Source organism: Capra hircus, chromosome 18 (genome assembly GCF_001704415.2).
Source record: "Capra hircus breed San Clemente chromosome 18, ASM170441v1, whole genome shotgun sequence".
Classification (NCBI taxonomy): domain Eukaryota; kingdom Metazoa; phylum Chordata; class Mammalia; order Artiodactyla; family Bovidae; genus Capra; species Capra hircus.
Window position 1 is genome coordinate 56,502,080 of NC_030825.1, and position 18,009 is coordinate 56,520,088.

General features: G+C 51.4%; 2 protein-coding genes across 3 annotated transcripts in view; one reads left to right on the forward strand and one right to left on the reverse strand.

Annotated features, from left to right (window-relative positions):
• The window catches only part of TULP2 (tubby like protein 2), a 63,023-nt gene that overhangs the window by 8,052 nt on the left and 36,962 nt on the right, over positions 1-18,009 (reverse strand). The gene's annotated exons all lie outside the window — the stretch shown is intronic.
• On the forward strand, positions 430-16,272 carry NUCB1 (nucleobindin 1). Its single transcript, XM_018062749.1, has 13 exons — positions 430-671; positions 1,054-1,190; positions 4,320-4,427; positions 5,666-5,798; positions 6,876-6,979; positions 9,332-9,517; positions 9,783-9,873; positions 13,661-13,719; positions 14,008-14,100; positions 14,192-14,284; positions 14,558-14,728; positions 15,169-15,265; positions 15,380-16,272. The coding sequence occupies exons 2-13, from the start codon at positions 1,065-1,067 to the stop codon at positions 15,490-15,492; spliced, it is 1,374 nt and encodes a 457-aa protein (XP_017918238.1). The 5' UTR covers positions 430-671; positions 1,054-1,064; the 3' UTR covers positions 15,493-16,272.

The window sequence follows — 18,009 nt, forward strand, 5'->3', positions numbered from 1 at the left end:
GGAGAAAAGAGGGCTCAGAGGGAGTGCGGGGGATTCCCTTGGAACCTGCCCTAATCCCCCTCTCTTCTGACCCCACCCCGCGTTCTACTTCCAACAAAGCAATGACCTTTGGCCTCTGCTGCAGCCAGGCAACCCTGCTCCAGGGGTTCTAAATAGAAAGAACGTGCAAGTGTTCCTTAAAGGGACCTGCGAGGGCCCTCGTCGCAAGCTCTTTTCTTTCTTACATAAGAAACTTATAATGTGACCTGTGCCAACTACTATCGACCTGTAATTTACAGCCACGTCCAGGTGAGAAAATAAATGAGAAAACTACAACTCCCATGAGCCAAAGAGGCCAAGATGCCCGCGGAAGTAGACTCATTTTGCCCCGGTCCGAGAGGGAGTTGTAGTTCTCTTTGGAAGTCTCTGTTCTTTCTCCTAAAAAGCAGGCTATGTGGCGTCAAAAGGTAGGGCTTCCAAAAAAGGAGGCTAGGCTTTCGAGAAAAGGCCAGCGACTTCGACAAGGGGCGGAGCCGCTGGACAGGATCCCGAGGAACCTGGAGCCAGCGTGGACCAATCAGGCTGCTGAGATCGCATCCTCTGCGGGAAAGTGGGCGTGGCCTAGGGGGGAAAACACCAAGAAAGCTCCCGAGGTCCTATGCCAGGAAGACGCCCTCTGCGGTGAAGGAGAGGTAAGGGGCTGGAGGGTCCTAGACTCTTCGGTCCTGGGAAGAAGGGAGGCGGGGGACCGGAGGGCTGGAAAACTGGATCTCGGGGGAGGACCCCGGTACCTCTAGGTCCTGGGAGAAAAGGAGGCTGGGGCCTCGACCTTTGGGTTTAGGGAAAGAGGGGGTCGAGACCCTGGATTCCCGAGTGTAAGCGAAGAGGATGCTGGAAGCCAGGACTCCTGGGTCTGAGGAAGGAAAGGCTCAGACTCCTAGGTCCGGATAACTAAACGCTTTGAATCTTGATTCTTGGAAGGGGGCGGGGAGCGGCGCTGGAAGTCCAGACTCCTGGGTCCAGGGGGAGGAGGAGTCTTGGGACAGACATATTCCACCTCTCCGCCCCCGACAGACCACGCCGCCATGCCTCCCTCTGGGCCCCGTGCAGCCCTCTTCCTCCTGCCATCTCTACTGCTGCTGCGCGCTGTTCTGGCCGTGCCCCTGGAGCGGGGGACGCCCAAGGAGGAGAAGCCCGCGACCGAGAGCCCTGTGAGTGGCCCTGCCCTGCTTGCCAGCCATGTGTTTGCGGTGGCACTACAGTTCCCGCTCCCCCGTTGCCGCTGGGTGGCTACGGATGTGGCTTGGAGTTTGCCTGCCATTCTTTGCAGTCCCAGGGCTTTGACGTGGTGAAAAACTTGAGGGCGTGTGTGTGTGTGTCTGTCAGATTTTAAGTCTCTCTCTGACTGTAAGGTATGGGGAATCAGGTCAGATTTTAGATAGAAAATCTGCATCCCGCCCCCGGGCCCCTGCCCCCCACCCCCCACACACCTAAATCTCTTTGCTCCTTTAAGACGCCCTCCCCTCAAGAAGGAAGCTGGGGGAAGGAAAAAAAAAAACAAAAAACTACATTTCCCAGTAGCACGCTGAGCTGGTGATGGTAGCTAACTAGGGTGTTCTCACTTCAGGGAGCTCATGGGAGTTGTAGTTTAAAGTATGATGGGCATGGGGCATGGAAAATGCTCATTTATTCCAGTGTGTGTCTGTCAAACACTATGAAACCTATGGTCTTAGGGAATTTGGAACTTTAAAAGATCCTCAAGTGCCATGATTCATGGCCCGAATCCTACAGCTTTCACTAGGAATGGACATGTTGCTGTCTCTGGAACAGATCATTCCGAGTTCCTGTGTGTGGTGTGGCAGGTCCCCACCCAGCAGCTGAGACCTTTGCCCCATGAATTCTCTGCAGACACAGAATTGCAGCTTGAGTTCCCTTTTCCTTAGTTCATTTAGAGCAAGCCCCCTGCCCTCGCAGACTAGCCTAGCTCACTAGAAAAGGCTGGGGCTGCTAAGAGTGGACCACCAGCAGTGATGGTCAAAGAGGAAGGAGGGATCATTTGAACTGAGATCTGGAGTGCCGGGAAGAATATTCCAGGCAGAACGAACAGCCTGGGCAACGGCTGTATGGTGGAGGAGAGCAGAGAGTAGAAGGCCACAGAGGAGGCCAGTGTGGCTTGAGACAGAGTGAGAGAAGGGGAGACGAAGTCAGAGACGGGCTGGAGCTAATCACACGGGGCCTTGTGGACCATGGTGGAGACTTTATTCTGAGGCGAATAGAAGGTTATAAATGGCAATGACATCAGCCATAATAGCACTGACAGCTCCTACTAAGTGCTGAAGGCAAAAAGAGAAGGGGGCAGCAGAGGATGAGATGATTAGATAGCATCACTGACTCAATGAACATGAGTTTGAGCAAACTCCAGGAGACAGTGAAGGACAGAGAAGCCTGGCATGCTGCAGTCCATGGGATCGCAAAGAGTCAGACAGGACTGAGCAACTGAACAACAAATAAGCCCTGAGTTAAATATTTAGCAATATTAACTCCTCTAATCCTCATAACAGCCCCTATGAGGTAGGTATTCCTTAACCTTACTTTGCAGGTGAGGAAACTGAGGCACAGAGTTAAGTATCTTGACCAAGAACCAAGGTTGCAAGACTTGGCAAATAAAGGATGCTCAGTTAAAACTGAATTTCAGATACACAATGAATAATTACTAATATAAACGCCCTCCATGCAGTATCCATATTCTGAAAGTTATTTGTTGTTTTAGCTGAAATTGAAATTTAAGTAGGCATCCTAGCAGTCCTGCTAGTCATCACATAGCTAGTCATTGGCAGATTCGGGATTTAGCCTACTCTGTTTGGTTGAATGATGGCCCCCAAAGATGTCCACGCCCAGAATCTGTCGATATATGGCAAAAGAGTGTTTGGAGGTGTGATTGAGTTAGGTGGAGAAGTAATCCTCTATTGTTTGTTTTGTTTACAGAGTATGACTTTACTTTTATGAAACAAAAAAAACCCCTTGCATCTGAATATATGTCTAGTTGCTGGCATACACAGGGGTGTATCCATGTGCAGAAAGAGTTGCAAAAACATCATGCTGCAAACATTGTTTTTCTCCTTGACACTTTTCACTTTCTTTTTCACAATTCTGTATACTGAAGTATTCTGTTGTTGAGTCGCTAAGTCCTGTCCGACTCCTTGAGACCCCACAGACTGGAGCCCGCCAGGCTCTTCTGTCTGTGGGATTTCCCAGGCAAATGGATACTGGAGTGGGTTGGCTATTTCCTTCTCTATGTCCTGTACTGTTCAGATGGGCCCAGTGTAACCACAAGGGTCCCCTAGAAGAGTGAGGCAAAAAGGTCAGTGTCAGAGGCGATGTGATGATTTAAGCAGAGGTCAGAGTGAGGCAAGGCCATAAGCCAAGGAATATAGGCAGCCTCTAGACGCTGGAAAAAGCAAGGAAGCAGAGTGTTCCCTCAAGTCTTCACAATAAGCCCAGTCCTGCTAAACCAGTTTGGACTTGTGACTTCCAGAACTCTGTAAGGGAATAAATTTTTACAGCTCTAAGTCGCTTAGTTTGTGATATTTGTTAGAGCAGCAATAGGACGCTATTACACCCATAGCTGGGCAATCTCTTCCCATTTATTTTCCTCAACACGTGTAATGATTGCTATGGTAGACTGTCTTCTAAAGCCTTTCTATGTGTCAGGCTTTTTATCTCATCACTTTTCACCACAGTTCTGAGAAGTAGGGAATTTTATTGTCTGTGGAAGAGCGAGACCCTGGAAAAGAAAAGTGGCTGAGCTAGGACTAGGAGCTGGGGATTTTTGTCAGTCTTTTTTTTTTGGCCTTGCCATGAGGCATGTGGGATCTTAGTTCCCCGACCAAGGATTGAGCCTGCGCGCCCTGCGTTGGAAGTGCAAAGTCTTAACCACTGGACCATGAGGGAAGTTCTGATTTTTGTCTGTCTTGTTCCCTTGCTGTGTTCTCTTGAACAGTGCCTGGGAAATGGTAGGGGCTGGGTGGAATGCTTATTGAATGAATGTTTCACTGCTTGCCAATAAATTGCAGTATGTCCACTCTGGGGGCAGTTTGGGGCTTGGTGTTTACCCATGTGATTTTAATTTCATCTCCAGCACAGACAGACCTAAGAGGAGGTGAGAGCTGAGGCCCATAGTATCGGGTAATTTGTCTGGGATTCAGAGCAACCGAGGTCACTGGCTCCAGCGCCTGTGTCGCATGGGGCAGATCTCCTGCTCGGGGTTGTGGGCTGGTCTCTGGGTCCTATCTGCAGGGGGACCAGGGCTGGCACTGCCATGTTCATCTTTGTTGCCCCAGGACACAGGCCTATACTATCACCGGTACCTCCAGGAAGTTATCAATGTGCTGGAGACTGATGGGCACTTCCGGGAAAAGCTGCAGGCCGCCAACGCCGAGGACATCAAGGTGCGCTGTGGCTGGGTGCGAGCGCGCTGGGCGCCGATGAGGAGATGCGTGCTCAGAGCGCAGAGTCTGAGCCTGGGGAAGAAGAAGTCACTTCTCCAGGTTGCACAGCTGAGAAAGGATCGGGGGCGGGGGAGACAGAATGTGTGGTTAAGCGTGGATATGGGTGGCCCATGGCTTCCAGTATCAGCTCTACCAGCTGTGTGGCCTCCCTGCACTGTGCCTCAGTTTTCCCATCTGTAAAGTGGAGCGATGACAGGACTGTCTGACGTGTAAAGGATGTGGACCTGCACAGTGGCTGTCCTCAGTCTGCACCCTGCAAGGGCTGGTTCTGTGAGTTCTCAGCAAAGTGCTGTCCACACAGGAAGAATTCAAAACACAGGAGATGCTGTCATCACACACATCTCCTCTAACTCTCGCCTTACGCCTCCAGAGGAGCTGGGATTCTCCCCATTTTACAGAGGCGGACCCTGAGGTCCTGGTAGAAGTGTTCGTCCTTCCAGGAGGCCTGGGTCTCAACCCCTGGACTGACTGAGCCCTGAGCCCATATCCTGCCCCATCCCCTAAGCAGAGTCTCTTGAGAAGAATGCTCATTCACACACACACACACACTCTCTCTCTCTCTCTCACACACACACACACACACACACACACACACACACACACACGACTGCCTACCTTGCTCCTTTGCCCTACCTCAAACTCCTTGACCCAGGACTGATGAGGAAGGCAGCCCTGCTCCCCGCAAACCTCCCAGCATTCCTGGGGTTCTCATCTGTCCCCACTCACCTGGACCCCCTAACAATGGATGGGTGGAACCAGAGATCAATGAGCCCAGCCCGTCCCGCTGCCTAGCCAGAGAAACAGCAGCCGTAGAGCCTGTTCAAGGTCATACAAGTGGGAAATAACGTCAGAAACGCGGCCACGTAGGCAGGCGGGTTCTGGAGTGGTATGGTGCTGGGTTCCAATCCCAGCCCCTCCCCTCACGCTCTTCTGAGCAAGTGTACGCACCCCTCTGTGCCTTCCCCTCCTCCCCCCCCTCCCCCCCCCCCCCGAAAAAGACAGGCTCACGCAGCACTTTCTCTGTTTCAGGGGCGGGAGTGGGGGTTGTCGTGTGAATCAGCCTTCGCTAAATGTCGATCTTGTCTTGGGGGCTCTGGGGCACCCCAGGAAGGCATCAGAAAGCTTGCAGAAGGCTCCAGAGAAGGCGGCTTGACCAGTGTCCCCTCTCTCCTGGGCAGAGTGGGAAGCTGAGCCGGGAGCTGGACTTCGTCAGCCACCACGTCCGTACCAAGCTGGACGAGCTCAAGCGGCAGGAGGTGTCTAGGCTGAGGATGCTGCTCAAGGCCAAGATGGACGCCCAGCAGGAGCCCAGTGAGCGCGGGGGCGGTGGGCGGGGCCGGCGGCCTCCCTCCCCGGTATCTAGGTGATTTGGGCAGGGGGCGCCTCCGGGGCCACCTTCTCACCACCTTTGTAAAATCTGTGTAGACGATTGATAAAATTTTCTTCCTAGCACAATGTACTAAAAAAATTTTTTTTAATTTATTTATTTGGCTGTGCTGGGTCTTCCTTGCTGGGCAGACCACCAATGAAAGAGCAAGGGCTACTCTCTAGTTGCCGTTCAGAGGCTTCTCTTGTGGTGGAGCACGGGCTCCAGGCGCAGTGAGCTTCTGTAGTTGAGGCTCCCCGGCTCTAGAGCACAGGCTAGATAGTTGGCAGCGGTCAGGCTCAGTTGCTCCAAGGCATGCGAGATCTTCCCAGACCAGGGATTGAACCTGTGTCTCCGGCATTAGCAGGCAGATCCTTCACCACTGAACCACCAGGGAGTCCCCCAGATTTTCCATTTTTATAAGGATTCCTGTCATATGGGATTAGGTCTCACCCTCATGACCTCATTTTAACTTGATCACCTCTGTAAAACCCTGTCTCCAAATAAGTTCTGCGATACTGGGGGTCAGGACATCAACCCCTGTGTGAATGTGGGGGCAAGACAGTTCAACCCATAAGGAGGTTGAGTTTCATGTGCTCTGAAGCCCAGCTAATCTTCATTCTGCCTCTTAAATGGTGACCTAGATGTTCCTTCCCCTCTCTGAGCCTGTTTCCACAACCATAAAGTGAGATAATTGCAGAACCTATGTGAGACTTTTGTGAAAAGTAAATGCATTCATATATTTAATGTGTTTAGGGAGCAAGGCCTGGCATATAGTATGTATTTGACACATGTTGGTTATTATCATTTTCAGCATCAGACTCAGTTGTGTTCATTGCCTCCCGCAGGAAGTCCTCCCTGATTGCTCCAGGCCCATTCATGCTGTCCTCTGTGACATCCTTCCATGCCCTCTGTGACCTCCTTTAGAGCACATCCAGCCCATCCAGTCCAGGATAGGGATTTTGGAAGAAGGAACATTCCATGAGTTCATGCTTTTCCCCCTCATCTTCCCTCTCATCCAGACATACAGTTGGATCACTTGAACCTCCTGAAGCAGTTTGAACACCTGGACCCTCAGAATCAGCACACATTCGAGGCCCGGGACCTAGAGCTGTTGATCCAGACGGTAACTTGCAGGGGACCTGAATGCAGAGGCCTGCCCTCAGAGGGAGAAGGGGACGGAGCCCAGGACTGAGCCTGCTCACCCCTGTCTGGTGTTCTCTCAGGCCGGCAGGCTGCAGAGGGCTGGTTGTGCCTAAATGCCTTCCCCAGATTCTCTACAGGAAAGCAGAGTTGGGGGGTGGGAGGAGTTGGCCTCACTCACACCTGGATTCAGATCTCTCCCCTATGACTGGGGGGCTGGGATCACCTCTGTGTCCTTATTGGAGGCAAAATAACGGCCCCTTGAAAGACGGTACCTGTTCACTATATGAGCTGATGCGGCAAAGGGGCCTGTGCATATGTGATTAAGTTGAGGATCTTGAGATGGGGGATGAGCCTGAGTTATCCCAGTGGGCCCTCAGTGTCATCAAAAGGGTCCTTATAGGGTTCTCTGGCATCCCAGTGTTAGGATTCCAGGCTTTCACTGTAATGGCCCAGGTTTCATTCCCGGTCAGGGAACTGAGATCCTGCCAAGTGTGTTGCGTGGCAAAGAAGAAAAGAAATTGAGTTTACTTCTGGATGTTCCCTGGGGGTCCAGTGGTTAGGATTCTGAGCTTTCGCTGCTGAGGGTACAGGTTCATTTCCCTGATACGGCAGCCAGGAAAAAAAGGTCTTTGTAAAAGCCGGAAAAGGCAAAGAGGATTCTCTCCTTGAATCTCCGGAGGGAGCACGGCTTTGCCAGCACTGTAATTGCAGCCCACTGAACTAATTTCAGACTCCAGCCTCCATACTGTAAGATGATAAGTGTGTGTTTTTTAAGCCACAAAATTGACGGTCATTTGTTAGACCAGCCCAGCAACTAAATAGTCCTCATGTGAGAAGTGGGATCCACAACCATGCCTCGTGTGCAAAGCCAAGTGTGGGGCTGGGGAGTGGCCAGGGATAGTCAGGCCTGCCTCCGCCTCTGCCTCTCCCTGGCTCACAGCCCTGGTGTAGCTGCCCAGCACCCCCTGTACAGAACCCACTCCCTTCCTCCTAGCCTGAACCTGAGCCTGCTTTCCTGGCTGACTGGAGCGCCATCTAGTGGCTATAAAGATAATAGCAGTCATTTGATTGGGTCCATGCCTGACCTCTGTCCCTGAGGGATGTTTCTGCCACTTCTTTCCAAAACATTCTGGAAACTCTCTGCTTTCCTCCAGCCCCACTGTCATTCTCCTGGTCTCAACCCCTATCATACTGAGAAATAGGCTTGCTTCTGCCTTTCACGCATGCCAGCAGGGTTTCTCGGCACTTCTGGCATTTGGGGCTGAATAATTTGTTGTGGGGCTGTTTGTGCATTGTGTGGTGTTTAGCAGCATCCCTGGCCTCTACCCACTAGATGCCAGTAGACCTCCCCCAGCTATGACCAACAATATCTGCAGACATTGACAGCTGTCCCTTGGGGACCGCAGTCAGCCCAGGTTGAGAACCTCTGTCTGTTCCCCACACAACAGCTGTATTGGCTTTCTACTGCTTCCATGTAACAAATTACCACAGACTCAGGGCTTAAAACAACACAAAGGTTCTCTCACAGTTCTGGAGGACGGAAGTCCGAAATCAGTATCACTGGGCCAAAACCAAAGTTTCTTTAGAGGCATCTGCTCCTTTCTACTTCTAGCTGCTGGGGGTTGCCAGCATTCCTGGGCTTGCAGACACCTCACTCCAGTCTCTACTCCTACCATCACATGGCGTTCTCTCTGTCTCTCTCTGTGTCCTCTCTGTAGACGCTAGTCCTTAGAATTAGGGCCCACCCTCATCCAGCAGGACCTCATCTTCCCTAATTAGATCTGCAAAGATCCTATTTCAAAGAAAAGTCACATTCTGCAGTTCTGTTCACATGGATTCTGAGGTGGGGGGGGGGATGGGATGGGGGGTACCCTGTACCACCCACTATGTATTGTTATCTCCAATTTCCAGAGGCAGAAACAGAGGCCCAGAGAGAATGAGTGACTTGCCCAAGGTCATACAGCGACTGGGACTTGCTCACATAACAGAGCCTAGATTTGAACCCTGGACAGAATAATTAGAGCCCTCAGGTTCTTGACCCTCTTAACTGTAGTGCTTTCCATATAAGCCACCTCATGGGCTATTCCTTATTATTTATTCCTCCAAGATCTTGAGACTGTGGAGGGGACTTGAAAGATGAGGACCATCCTCATCTTTTTTTGAGCAAAGAAGGCAGGCTCTGTGTTGTGGGGCAAGAAGTGACGTCAGGACCTAAGACCCAGCACAGGTGGAAGTAGGGGCCAGATTCAGAGCCAAAGGCCTGGCATTCAGAGGCTGGAATTAAGAACTGGGTGTAGAGGTGAGGTGGGAATGACCAGCTGCCTTTCCCCAGGCCACTCGGGACCTGGCCCAGTACGACGCAGCCCATCATGAAGAGTTCAAACGCTACGAAATGCTCAAGGAACATGAGAGACGCCGTTATCTGGAGTCCCTGGGGGAAGAGCAGCGGAAGGAGGCGGAGAGGAAGCTGGAAGAGCAACAGCGCCGGCACCGAGAACACCCCAAAGTTAATGTGCCTGTGAGGACCCCCGTTCATGCCCAGCCCCCACCACGTCCAACTTTCCAAGCTCCACAAGAAAGCAGCTGAAAAACTATAACTCCCAGCAGACCTTGAGGCAGAGCTCCCTTTTAATGTGCCTAGCTACCTCCAGGGGCTGCTGGGAGTTGTAGTTCTTTTGTTTGGGGGTAAGACATTAGAGGGATGGGGGTAAAGGGTTCTCTCTAGCTTCATCCTGTGGGACCCAGCCTTCTTGCTCATGAACCCCTGGCTCTCCCTTCCACAGGGCAGCCAAGCCCAGCTGAAGGAGGTGTGGGAGGAACTGGATGGATTGGACCCCAACAGGTTTAACCCCAAGACTTTCTTCATACTGCATGGTAAGGTGGGGAGGGAGTCCAGGACCCAGGCTAACACTGAGGTCTGACCTGTCTGGGCTGTCTGGGGCCTGAATGCTGGAAAGGGGTCTGTCTCCCTTATGTCATGGGGCTTAAGAAGGCCAAAGAATGCTGAGCCCCTCTCCCCTGGTGGTCAGAAAGACCCTGTTGCTCCCTGTTGTTGGGGCCAAGATCCTGCATACGAGAGCTGGTCCTTTCTTCTGGGGTACACCAGACTTCTGGGTTGTAAGGACTGATCAGTATCCCTAACAGAGCAAACCAGGCCTGGCTAGGTGTGGACCGCCCCCCTCTACTTCATGGCAGTACAGAAGCCCTGGTCCCCCCGGGGTTCCTGTCACTAAAGGCGGGGTGTCGGGGGCAGGGGGTGCTAAACTCTAGTCACCAGGCCTCCAGGGAGCCAGGAAGCCCCTTCTGCATGCTAATTCAGGGGCATATTCCCCTTCATTCTCCTCCTGTCTGGAAACATCACCTCTGTGTCCAGCCTCAAATTCCAAAACCTCCAAATGGCAGGTGTTTGACTCTGAATCTGGCCTGTGCTGGGTCTTATATCCTGATGTCTTTTTTTTTTTTTTGGACTGTGCCTTGAGGCTTGCAGGATCTTAGTTCCCTGACCAGGGATTGAACCAGGGGCCCTTGGCAGTGAAAGCGCAGAGTCCTAACCACAGGATGACCAGGGAAGCCCCCTGATGTCAGTTCTTGCCGGGCCCCCTCAGGTGTGCCCAGGATCCCAACACAAAAGCTATAGCCTGTCACCAGAGCTTAGCAGGGTCTGATTCATTTATTCAACAAATGTTTGCCAAGTGACCTCTTAAGGACTGAGCTTCATGAAGACCCTGTGGATACAGATGTGAACAAAAGAAAGTCTCCCTGCCATCACAGAGCCTGTGACCAGGCAAATACTTTATTTCAGTGAATCAAAGTGACCTTGGAGTGTAAGACACACTTGAATTTTATACAAACTGCCCTTTAAACTGATACACCCTCAGTGATAAGATGCCTCCCAATTTCATGGATAATAAAATATGGGGAGCAAAAAAAGTACATTTTTAGAATTGGTGAAGTTGGTTCTCTAGGAGATGATCAGAGAGTCACATGCAAACAAGGACGTTGGAATTTAGGGTCTGCAGTGATGATTTTTAGATAGCTTGGTCTGGAAAGGTGTTTGCTACATCAGCATTGTCCAGCAGAACTTTCTATGCTGATGGAAATGTTCCATGCCTGTGTTGTCCAATACAGCAGCCACCAGCCCCATGTTGCTTTTTTTTTTGCCATAACCACACAGAGTATGGGATCTTAGTTCCCCAGCCAGAGACTGAACCTGTGCCCCCTGCAGTAGAAGCATAGAGTCTTAACCACTGGATCACCAGCGAAGTCTTTTTTTTTTTTTAATGAATGAGGAAGTTTATTAACCCAGCATCCTTTGTTCTTTTTTTTTTTAATTAATTTTTATTGGAGCGTAGTTGATTTACAGTGTTGTGCTAATTTCTGCTGTACAGCAAAGTGACTCAGTTTTAGCCTTTTTTTTAAGCTTATTTTTTTAAGCTACTTTTCCCACGTAGATCATTACAGAGTATTGAGTAGAGTTCCCTGTGCCGTACAATAGGTTCTTACTAGTTCCCATGTGTTCCATTAGTTCCCATGTCTATTAATTAAGGACTTGAAATGTGGGTTTTACAGCTAAGAAACAGGAGAGTGGGGGGGGGGGCAGTTAAGTTAAATTTTTAAAATTTTGTAATTGTAGTAAGATACACTTGACATAAAATCTACCATCTTAGTTAGCCATTTTTAAATGTACATTTCAGTAGGGTTAAGTACACTCACATTGTTATGCAAGTGTTTTCATCCTTGCAAAAACTGAAGCTCTGTGTTAATCATCAGTTCCGCATGACCTTTTCCCCCAGCCCCTAGTTACTTCTGTTTTCTTTTCTCTATGATTTTTGACTCTTTCATTAACTACTTCATAGAAGTGGAATTGTACAGTATTTGTCTTCTTTGGGACTGGCTTCTTTCACTTAGCATAATGTCAAGGAAATGAATTTTTCATTGCATGTGATTGTTGCTCATTTAAATTTCATTTGCCCCGTGTAGCTAGCAGCCACTGGATGGCACAGCACAGCTCAAGAGAGATGACATTTGAACCAAGACCTCAGTGAAGTGAGGGGTTGAGTCTCACAGATACGTGTCTAAATTGGGGACACAGCAAACACAGGCAGGGGAGAATGAACTTGGTGGGTTTTCCAAGGTCACTGGAACAGAATGCTGGAAGAGAATGATGAGAAATGGAATTCCCTGGCAATCCAGGGGTTAGGACTCTGAGCTTTTACTGCTGAGAGCATGGGTTCAACCCCTAGTCGGGGAACTAAGATCCCACCTGCTGAGTGGCTCAACCAAAACAAAAGAATGATAGGAAGGACTGTTGGGGAGATAAGAGCAGTTCTACAGTCAGAGTGAGAAAGCTGGATTTTATTCTGTCTTGAGTGAGACACTGAAAAAGGATTTTGAGCAGAGGAACTGACCCCACCTGTCCGGTGGTAACAGGATTCATCTGAGTGCTGGGTGCTGTGTCAAGGACAGGCTGTAGGGGTCGAGGGTCAAAACCAGGATCCAAGTCAGAAGTCATGAGTTGCTGATGGAAGCAGGAAAGAGTGATAGGATTCTGGATTCATCTGGAAGGTCAAGCTGGTAGGACTCAGAGATGAACTGGATGAAGACTGCAGTGGAACAAGAGAGTCAAGGGTGACTGAGGTTTTTGGCCTGAGCAACTGGAAGGAATGGGAGAGAAAAGCAAACAAGATTGGGAGCTGGGTCTGTTCACATCAAGTTAAGAGATGTCTGTTAGACATTTAGGTGGTGATGGAGAGTTGGCAGTGGAGTATTCAAGTGTGGAGGCAGCTTGTGGATGGCATTAAATGTGAGGGAAACCCATCTAAGGAAGTCTGGGCCAATTGAATTCTGCTTCTGATGGCTAATGTTCTGTGCTGCCCAGTATGGCAGCCACTGGCCATTTATGGGTATTGAGTACTTGCCATGTAGCAAGTGGGACTGATAAACTGAAATTTTAATCTTATTTGATACTGATTTAAATTTAAACAGCCCATCTGACTAGTGGCAACCGTAATAGACAAATCTGAATATTTGATAGGAAAGACGACCCTGACCCCTGGGGTACACCAAAGTGTAGAGGTCAGGGAGAGGGCAGGGCCAGCTAAGGAAAATAAGGGCAGCTGGAGAGGAGAGAATGATGTTCTGGGAGCCAAAGGCAGAAAGTCAAGTTAAGGTGCAGGCTAAAGACTAACCATTGGATTTGCAAGGTCAGGGTTCCTGGCCACCTCTGTCGGGGCAGTGAGCAAGGCACATACGGCACATTGGCAGGGAGAAGCTTCTCTGGCGATGGGAGTCAGCCCTGGGGTGGTTCTCGGGGAGGTGCCGCTCACACCCCTGGATCCTGGGCAAAGGGGCTGATCCTGTGGCCAGATCACTGGTAGCTAGAGATCAAGTTACTCTGCAAGACAGTGGGCCCACGAATGGTCCCAATGGAGCCTGACCTTCATCTGTTCCATTCTTGAGATCCTGGTTGGGAAAGGGGTGTCCTAGCATCAGGTCTATGGGGGCACTGAAGCCTGAAGGCCACCATCCTAACAACCACCCTGCTGTTGCCCATCCTCTGAGAACAGACCTTGCATCAGCCAGATCTTCTCTAGCAGATCACTTAGGGACTTGACCCACTCTGTGCTCAGTCCCCCCAGAAGCCTTGTTGTCTCTTCTTCAGATATCAACAGCGATGGTGTCCTGGATGAGCAGGAGCTGGAGGCCCTCTTCACCAAGGAGGTGAGTGTCTTGGAGGCCGTGGGTGAAAAGGATGCCTATATCAACCACATGTCCCCTTAGGATCCTCAGGGTCCCCTCAGGTCCCCCTGGATGTGGGTTCAGGGGGAAAACTACAACTCCCAGCAGTCCTTGGGGTTAAAAAGAGGCTGCCAGGAGTGGCAGGATATCCCAAAGACTGATGGGAGTTGAAGTTTTCTGTGTCTGTGTGTGGGTGGGGGTTAGGTTAGCCTGGGAGGGAGCATACCCTGGACCTCTCAGTACATCCTGCCTTTCACTTGACCCTTGCAGCTGGAGAAGGTGTACGACCCAAAGAATGAGGACGACGACATGCGGGAGATGGAGGAAGAGCGGCTGCGCATGCGCGAGCATGTGATGAAGAATGTGAGTGGAGGGACCCGGGCCGTGGGCGGGAGTGAGATAAGTAGGTGGAAGGAGGTCGTGCTCCGTTGCTTACCCTTACCTGGCTCCCCAGGTGGACACCAACCAGGACCGCCTCGTGACCCTGGAGGAGTTCCTCGCATCCACGCAGAGGAAGGAGTTCGGGGACACCGGGGAGGGCTGGGAGGTGAGGACACGGGCGACTCTGGGTCCTGACTATCCCTCTCTCACAGACCTAACCCTTCCTTCAGGGTCTCTGGCCACTTCTCTTTCTCTTTGTCCCCCCAGCCCCCTGGAACTTCTCTCCCCCCCAACTCTGGCCTTTATCCCCTTTCCCTAGTTCCAGCTTAGGTCTCTCCATCCACATGCCTGGTCCAGGCCTCCCCACCTTCTCTGAACCTCCATCAGCAGGGCCGAGGCTGGAGTCCCCCTGCCGACGGCCCCTATTCTCACCCTACAGACAGTAGAGATGCACCCTGCCTACACGGAGGAGGAGCTGAGGCGTTTTGAGGAGGAGCTGGCTGCCCGGGAAGCAGAGCTCAATGCCAAGGCTCAGCGCCTCAGCCAGGAAACCGAGGCTCTGGGGCGTTCCCAGGGCCGCCTGGAGGCCCAGAAGAGAGAGCTGCAGCAGGTGACTGGCCAGAGAAATGGATCCATCCTCTGATTCCCTGGTGGCCTTTGTCCTAGTGTGTCCACAAGTGGGGAAGGCCTGCAGCCACTATGTTAATCACTGGTAGATCCATGGGTGGCAGCCGCTGCCATCTTGAGTGAGGGCAGACATTGTTCTCATCCCTGGCTGCTGTGCAGCTGCCATGTTGGATAAGGGCAGTGAGGTTGTAAGCAGGAAAGGAGGGGAAGGCCAAAGAGGGAGGAGGAGGCTTCCCTGTCCAAAGGTGTGACTCAAGCCATGACAGGTGAGGGAGAACTGGATCTTTAGTATTAAGCCCAACTCTCAATGAAAGAGAAAAACTGAGGGCCCTGAGAAAGGACTGGTCCATGACCACACAGCAGGTTGCCATGGAGACTCAGCATCCTACCATCTTGCCTCTGTGATCTCCCCCACCCCTGCAGGCTGTTCTGCAAATGGAACAGAGGAAACAGCAGCAGCAAAGCCACAACAACCCAGCCCCCGGCCCCGAGGGACAGCTCAAGTTCCACCCGGACACAGGTGCTGGCCCCTTGGGCCCAGGGCCCAGGGAGGGAGCTGGGGGCCCAGACTTCCGGGTCTGAGGGAGGAGGGACTGCTATGTCTAGCCCTGCCATGTTCTCCCTCCGTTTTCAGATGATGCACCCGTCCCAGCTCCAGCCGGTGACCAGAAGGATGTGGTTGCTTCAGAAAAGAAGGTCCCAGAACAGACCCCTGAGCCTCCCCAGCTGGATTCACAGCACCTGTGATCATTCCAGGATCCCAGCACTCAGGGTTCCTCCCAAGGCTGATGGGAGTGGGGGTGGAGTGTCACAATCAACCTCCTCTGGGGACCCCGCCACAACTGTGGCCTCCTGGGGGAGGGGGAACAGGCTGGCTGCTTCCTTCTCATACTGCTGCCCGGGCCCCATATCTGCCGCCTCAGCCTCCACAGTCTTCCAGTCTGTGGTCCCCTCTTTCTGTTCCCCTCCAAGGGACTTGCCTTCTCGTATCCAGTTGAGTGCTCACTGGCCTCAGCTTCACTTAGGGAAGCCCCCTCCCTCCAGGGAGGGTCTGCTCACACCTGCCTTTCTAGTTGGTTTGGCCTTGACCCCCAGGTTGTGGCCACTCCAGCATCCCGCATCCCCACAGCTGCTGGAATCCTGCCTGCTGCCCTGGGCCCAGCTTCCGCTGGTCTGTGGGGCTTCAGTGGCCCCTCAACACCTGTCTCTACCTTTTGTGGGACTGGTGATGCCTCAAAGACAGTGTCTCCCCCACAGCTGGGTGTGAGGGCCAGAGAGTCCTCTGCATCGCTGATTAGCTCTGACCCCAGGAGCCCTGACTCTCCTGACCCCTGGTTTCCAGCCATCTCAGCCCCCTGCCTGCTGTCATGGCTCTGAGCCCCTTCCTTCCACAGCCCCAGAAGGGTCACAGAACTGACCCCACCCCAGAATTAGGTTCCAGCCCTTCAGCCTTTCTGTCCTTATCTCACACGGCTCCCTGTCCTGCTCTGTACGCTGGTTCCATCCAAATACACTTTCTGGAACAGATCCATGCCTCTGTTTCTTTGGAAACCCTGTTTCTTCTGAAACTCCACCTGTGCTTCACCTGCCAAAGCCTTCTTCATTAAGCATCATTTCTGAGAGGCTCCATCGTGGCATCTTTGTCCTGTCCTGATGGGTCTGCTGCCTACACACATATGCATACCTTCAGTAGAATCCCTTCAGCCACAAGGACAGAAAACCCAAACCTAGGCTCACACAATAAAGAAAAGTGTATTCTCGCCCCAAACAAGAAGTCTCAAAGTAAAGTGACTCCAAAGCCTTCAGGGAACTAGGTTCTCCTATCTGCTAGCCCTGTGCTGATAGGTGTGCATGGAAAGGGGGCGAAAGGTGGGGAAACCTATACTCCTCTTGTACCAAAGCGGCTGCAGCTGCTCTGGATGTCACACCTGTCTGCACTAACAACTGACAGAGGAAATTGGCAGAGGCTAAAAATCAGCCTCCTGAGCGCACCCAGAGCCTGTTTACCAGAATGTTACTGAGAATGAGACAGCTCTAGTTTAGCATCCACAAAAGGGAAGAAACGTAAAGGAGGCCCCAGTGATAGAAATTATCTGTGAGGGTCATTAACAATATGTATTCTCAGGATTTCTCTGGTGGCCCGGTTGATACGAATCTGCCTGCCGATGCAGGGGACTCGGGTTTGATCCCTGGTCTGGGAAGATTTCACATGCTGCAGAGCAACCAAGCCCGAGTACCACAGCTACTGAGCCTGTGCTCTAGGGCCTGTGTGCTGCAGCTACTGAAACCTCTGTGCTCTAGCGCCCATACTCCACAAGAAGAGAAGCCACAGCAGTGATGAGGCCTCGCACCGCAACAAAGAGGAGCCCCCGATCGCTGCTGCTAAAGAAAGGCCCGCACAGCAATGAGGACCCAGGACAAGCAGAATAATTTAAAAACAAAAAAGCAGCACACATTCCCAGATCCTGGAATGTTCAAGGAAGTTTACTGGGAAGATAGATGTGCCGCACCCACCCTTCCCTTAGGAGCCTCAACAATGACCTTCACAAACTTCAGCCACAGCCTCTCTGCTTCTCTTGGAAAAGTGGAAGCTGGGCCTCAGTGACCCAATCTGGAAACTGGGCTTAAAATGGTAGCCACTTTCCAGCATTCTTTGAAGGATGTAATAAGCATATACGTGAGTGGCATCTCTTCTGGCCTGAAATATAAGGTTAGCAAGTAATAGCTGTTATTGGTATTGAGTGGACATGTTTATACAACCAGGGCTTCCCAGGTGGTGCTAGTGGTAAAGAATCCACCTGCCAATGCAGGAGAATCAAGTTCAATCCCTGGGTCAGAAAGATCCCCTGGAGGAGGAAATCCTACCCACTCCCGTGTTCTTGCCTGGAGAATCCCATGGACAGAGAAGCCTGGAAGACTACAGTCCACGGGGCTGCAGAGAGTTGAAAGTGAAAGAGGAGAGTGAAAAAGTTGGCTTAAAGCTCAACATTCAGGAAACGAAGATCATGGCATCTGGTCCCATCACTTCATGGGAAATAGATGGGGAAACAGTGGAAACTGTCATATTTTATTTTGGGGGGCACCAAAATTACTGCAGATGGTGATTGCAGCCATGAAATTAAAAGACACTTACTCCTTGGAAGAAAAGTTATGACCAACCTAGATAGCATATTGAAAAGCAGAGACATTACTTTGCCAACAAAGGTCCGTCTAGTCAAGGCTATGGTTTATCAAGTGATCATGTATGGATGTGAGAGTTGGACT

Bases quoted from the DNA above. Each gene is read 5' to 3' on its own strand.
- NUCB1 (XM_018062749.1), top strand. From the start codon at position 1,065: ATGCCTCCCTCTGGGCCCCGTGCAGCCCTCTTCCTCCTGCCATCTCTA. The intron at 14,729-15,168 runs GTGACTGGCCAG...CCACCCCTGCAG, and splicing joins AGAAGAGAGAGCTGCAGCAG to GCTGTTCTGCAAATGGAACA. The intron at 15,266-15,379 runs GTGCTGGCCCCT...CTCCGTTTTCAG, and splicing joins CAAGTTCCACCCGGACACAG to ATGATGCACCCGTCCCAGCT.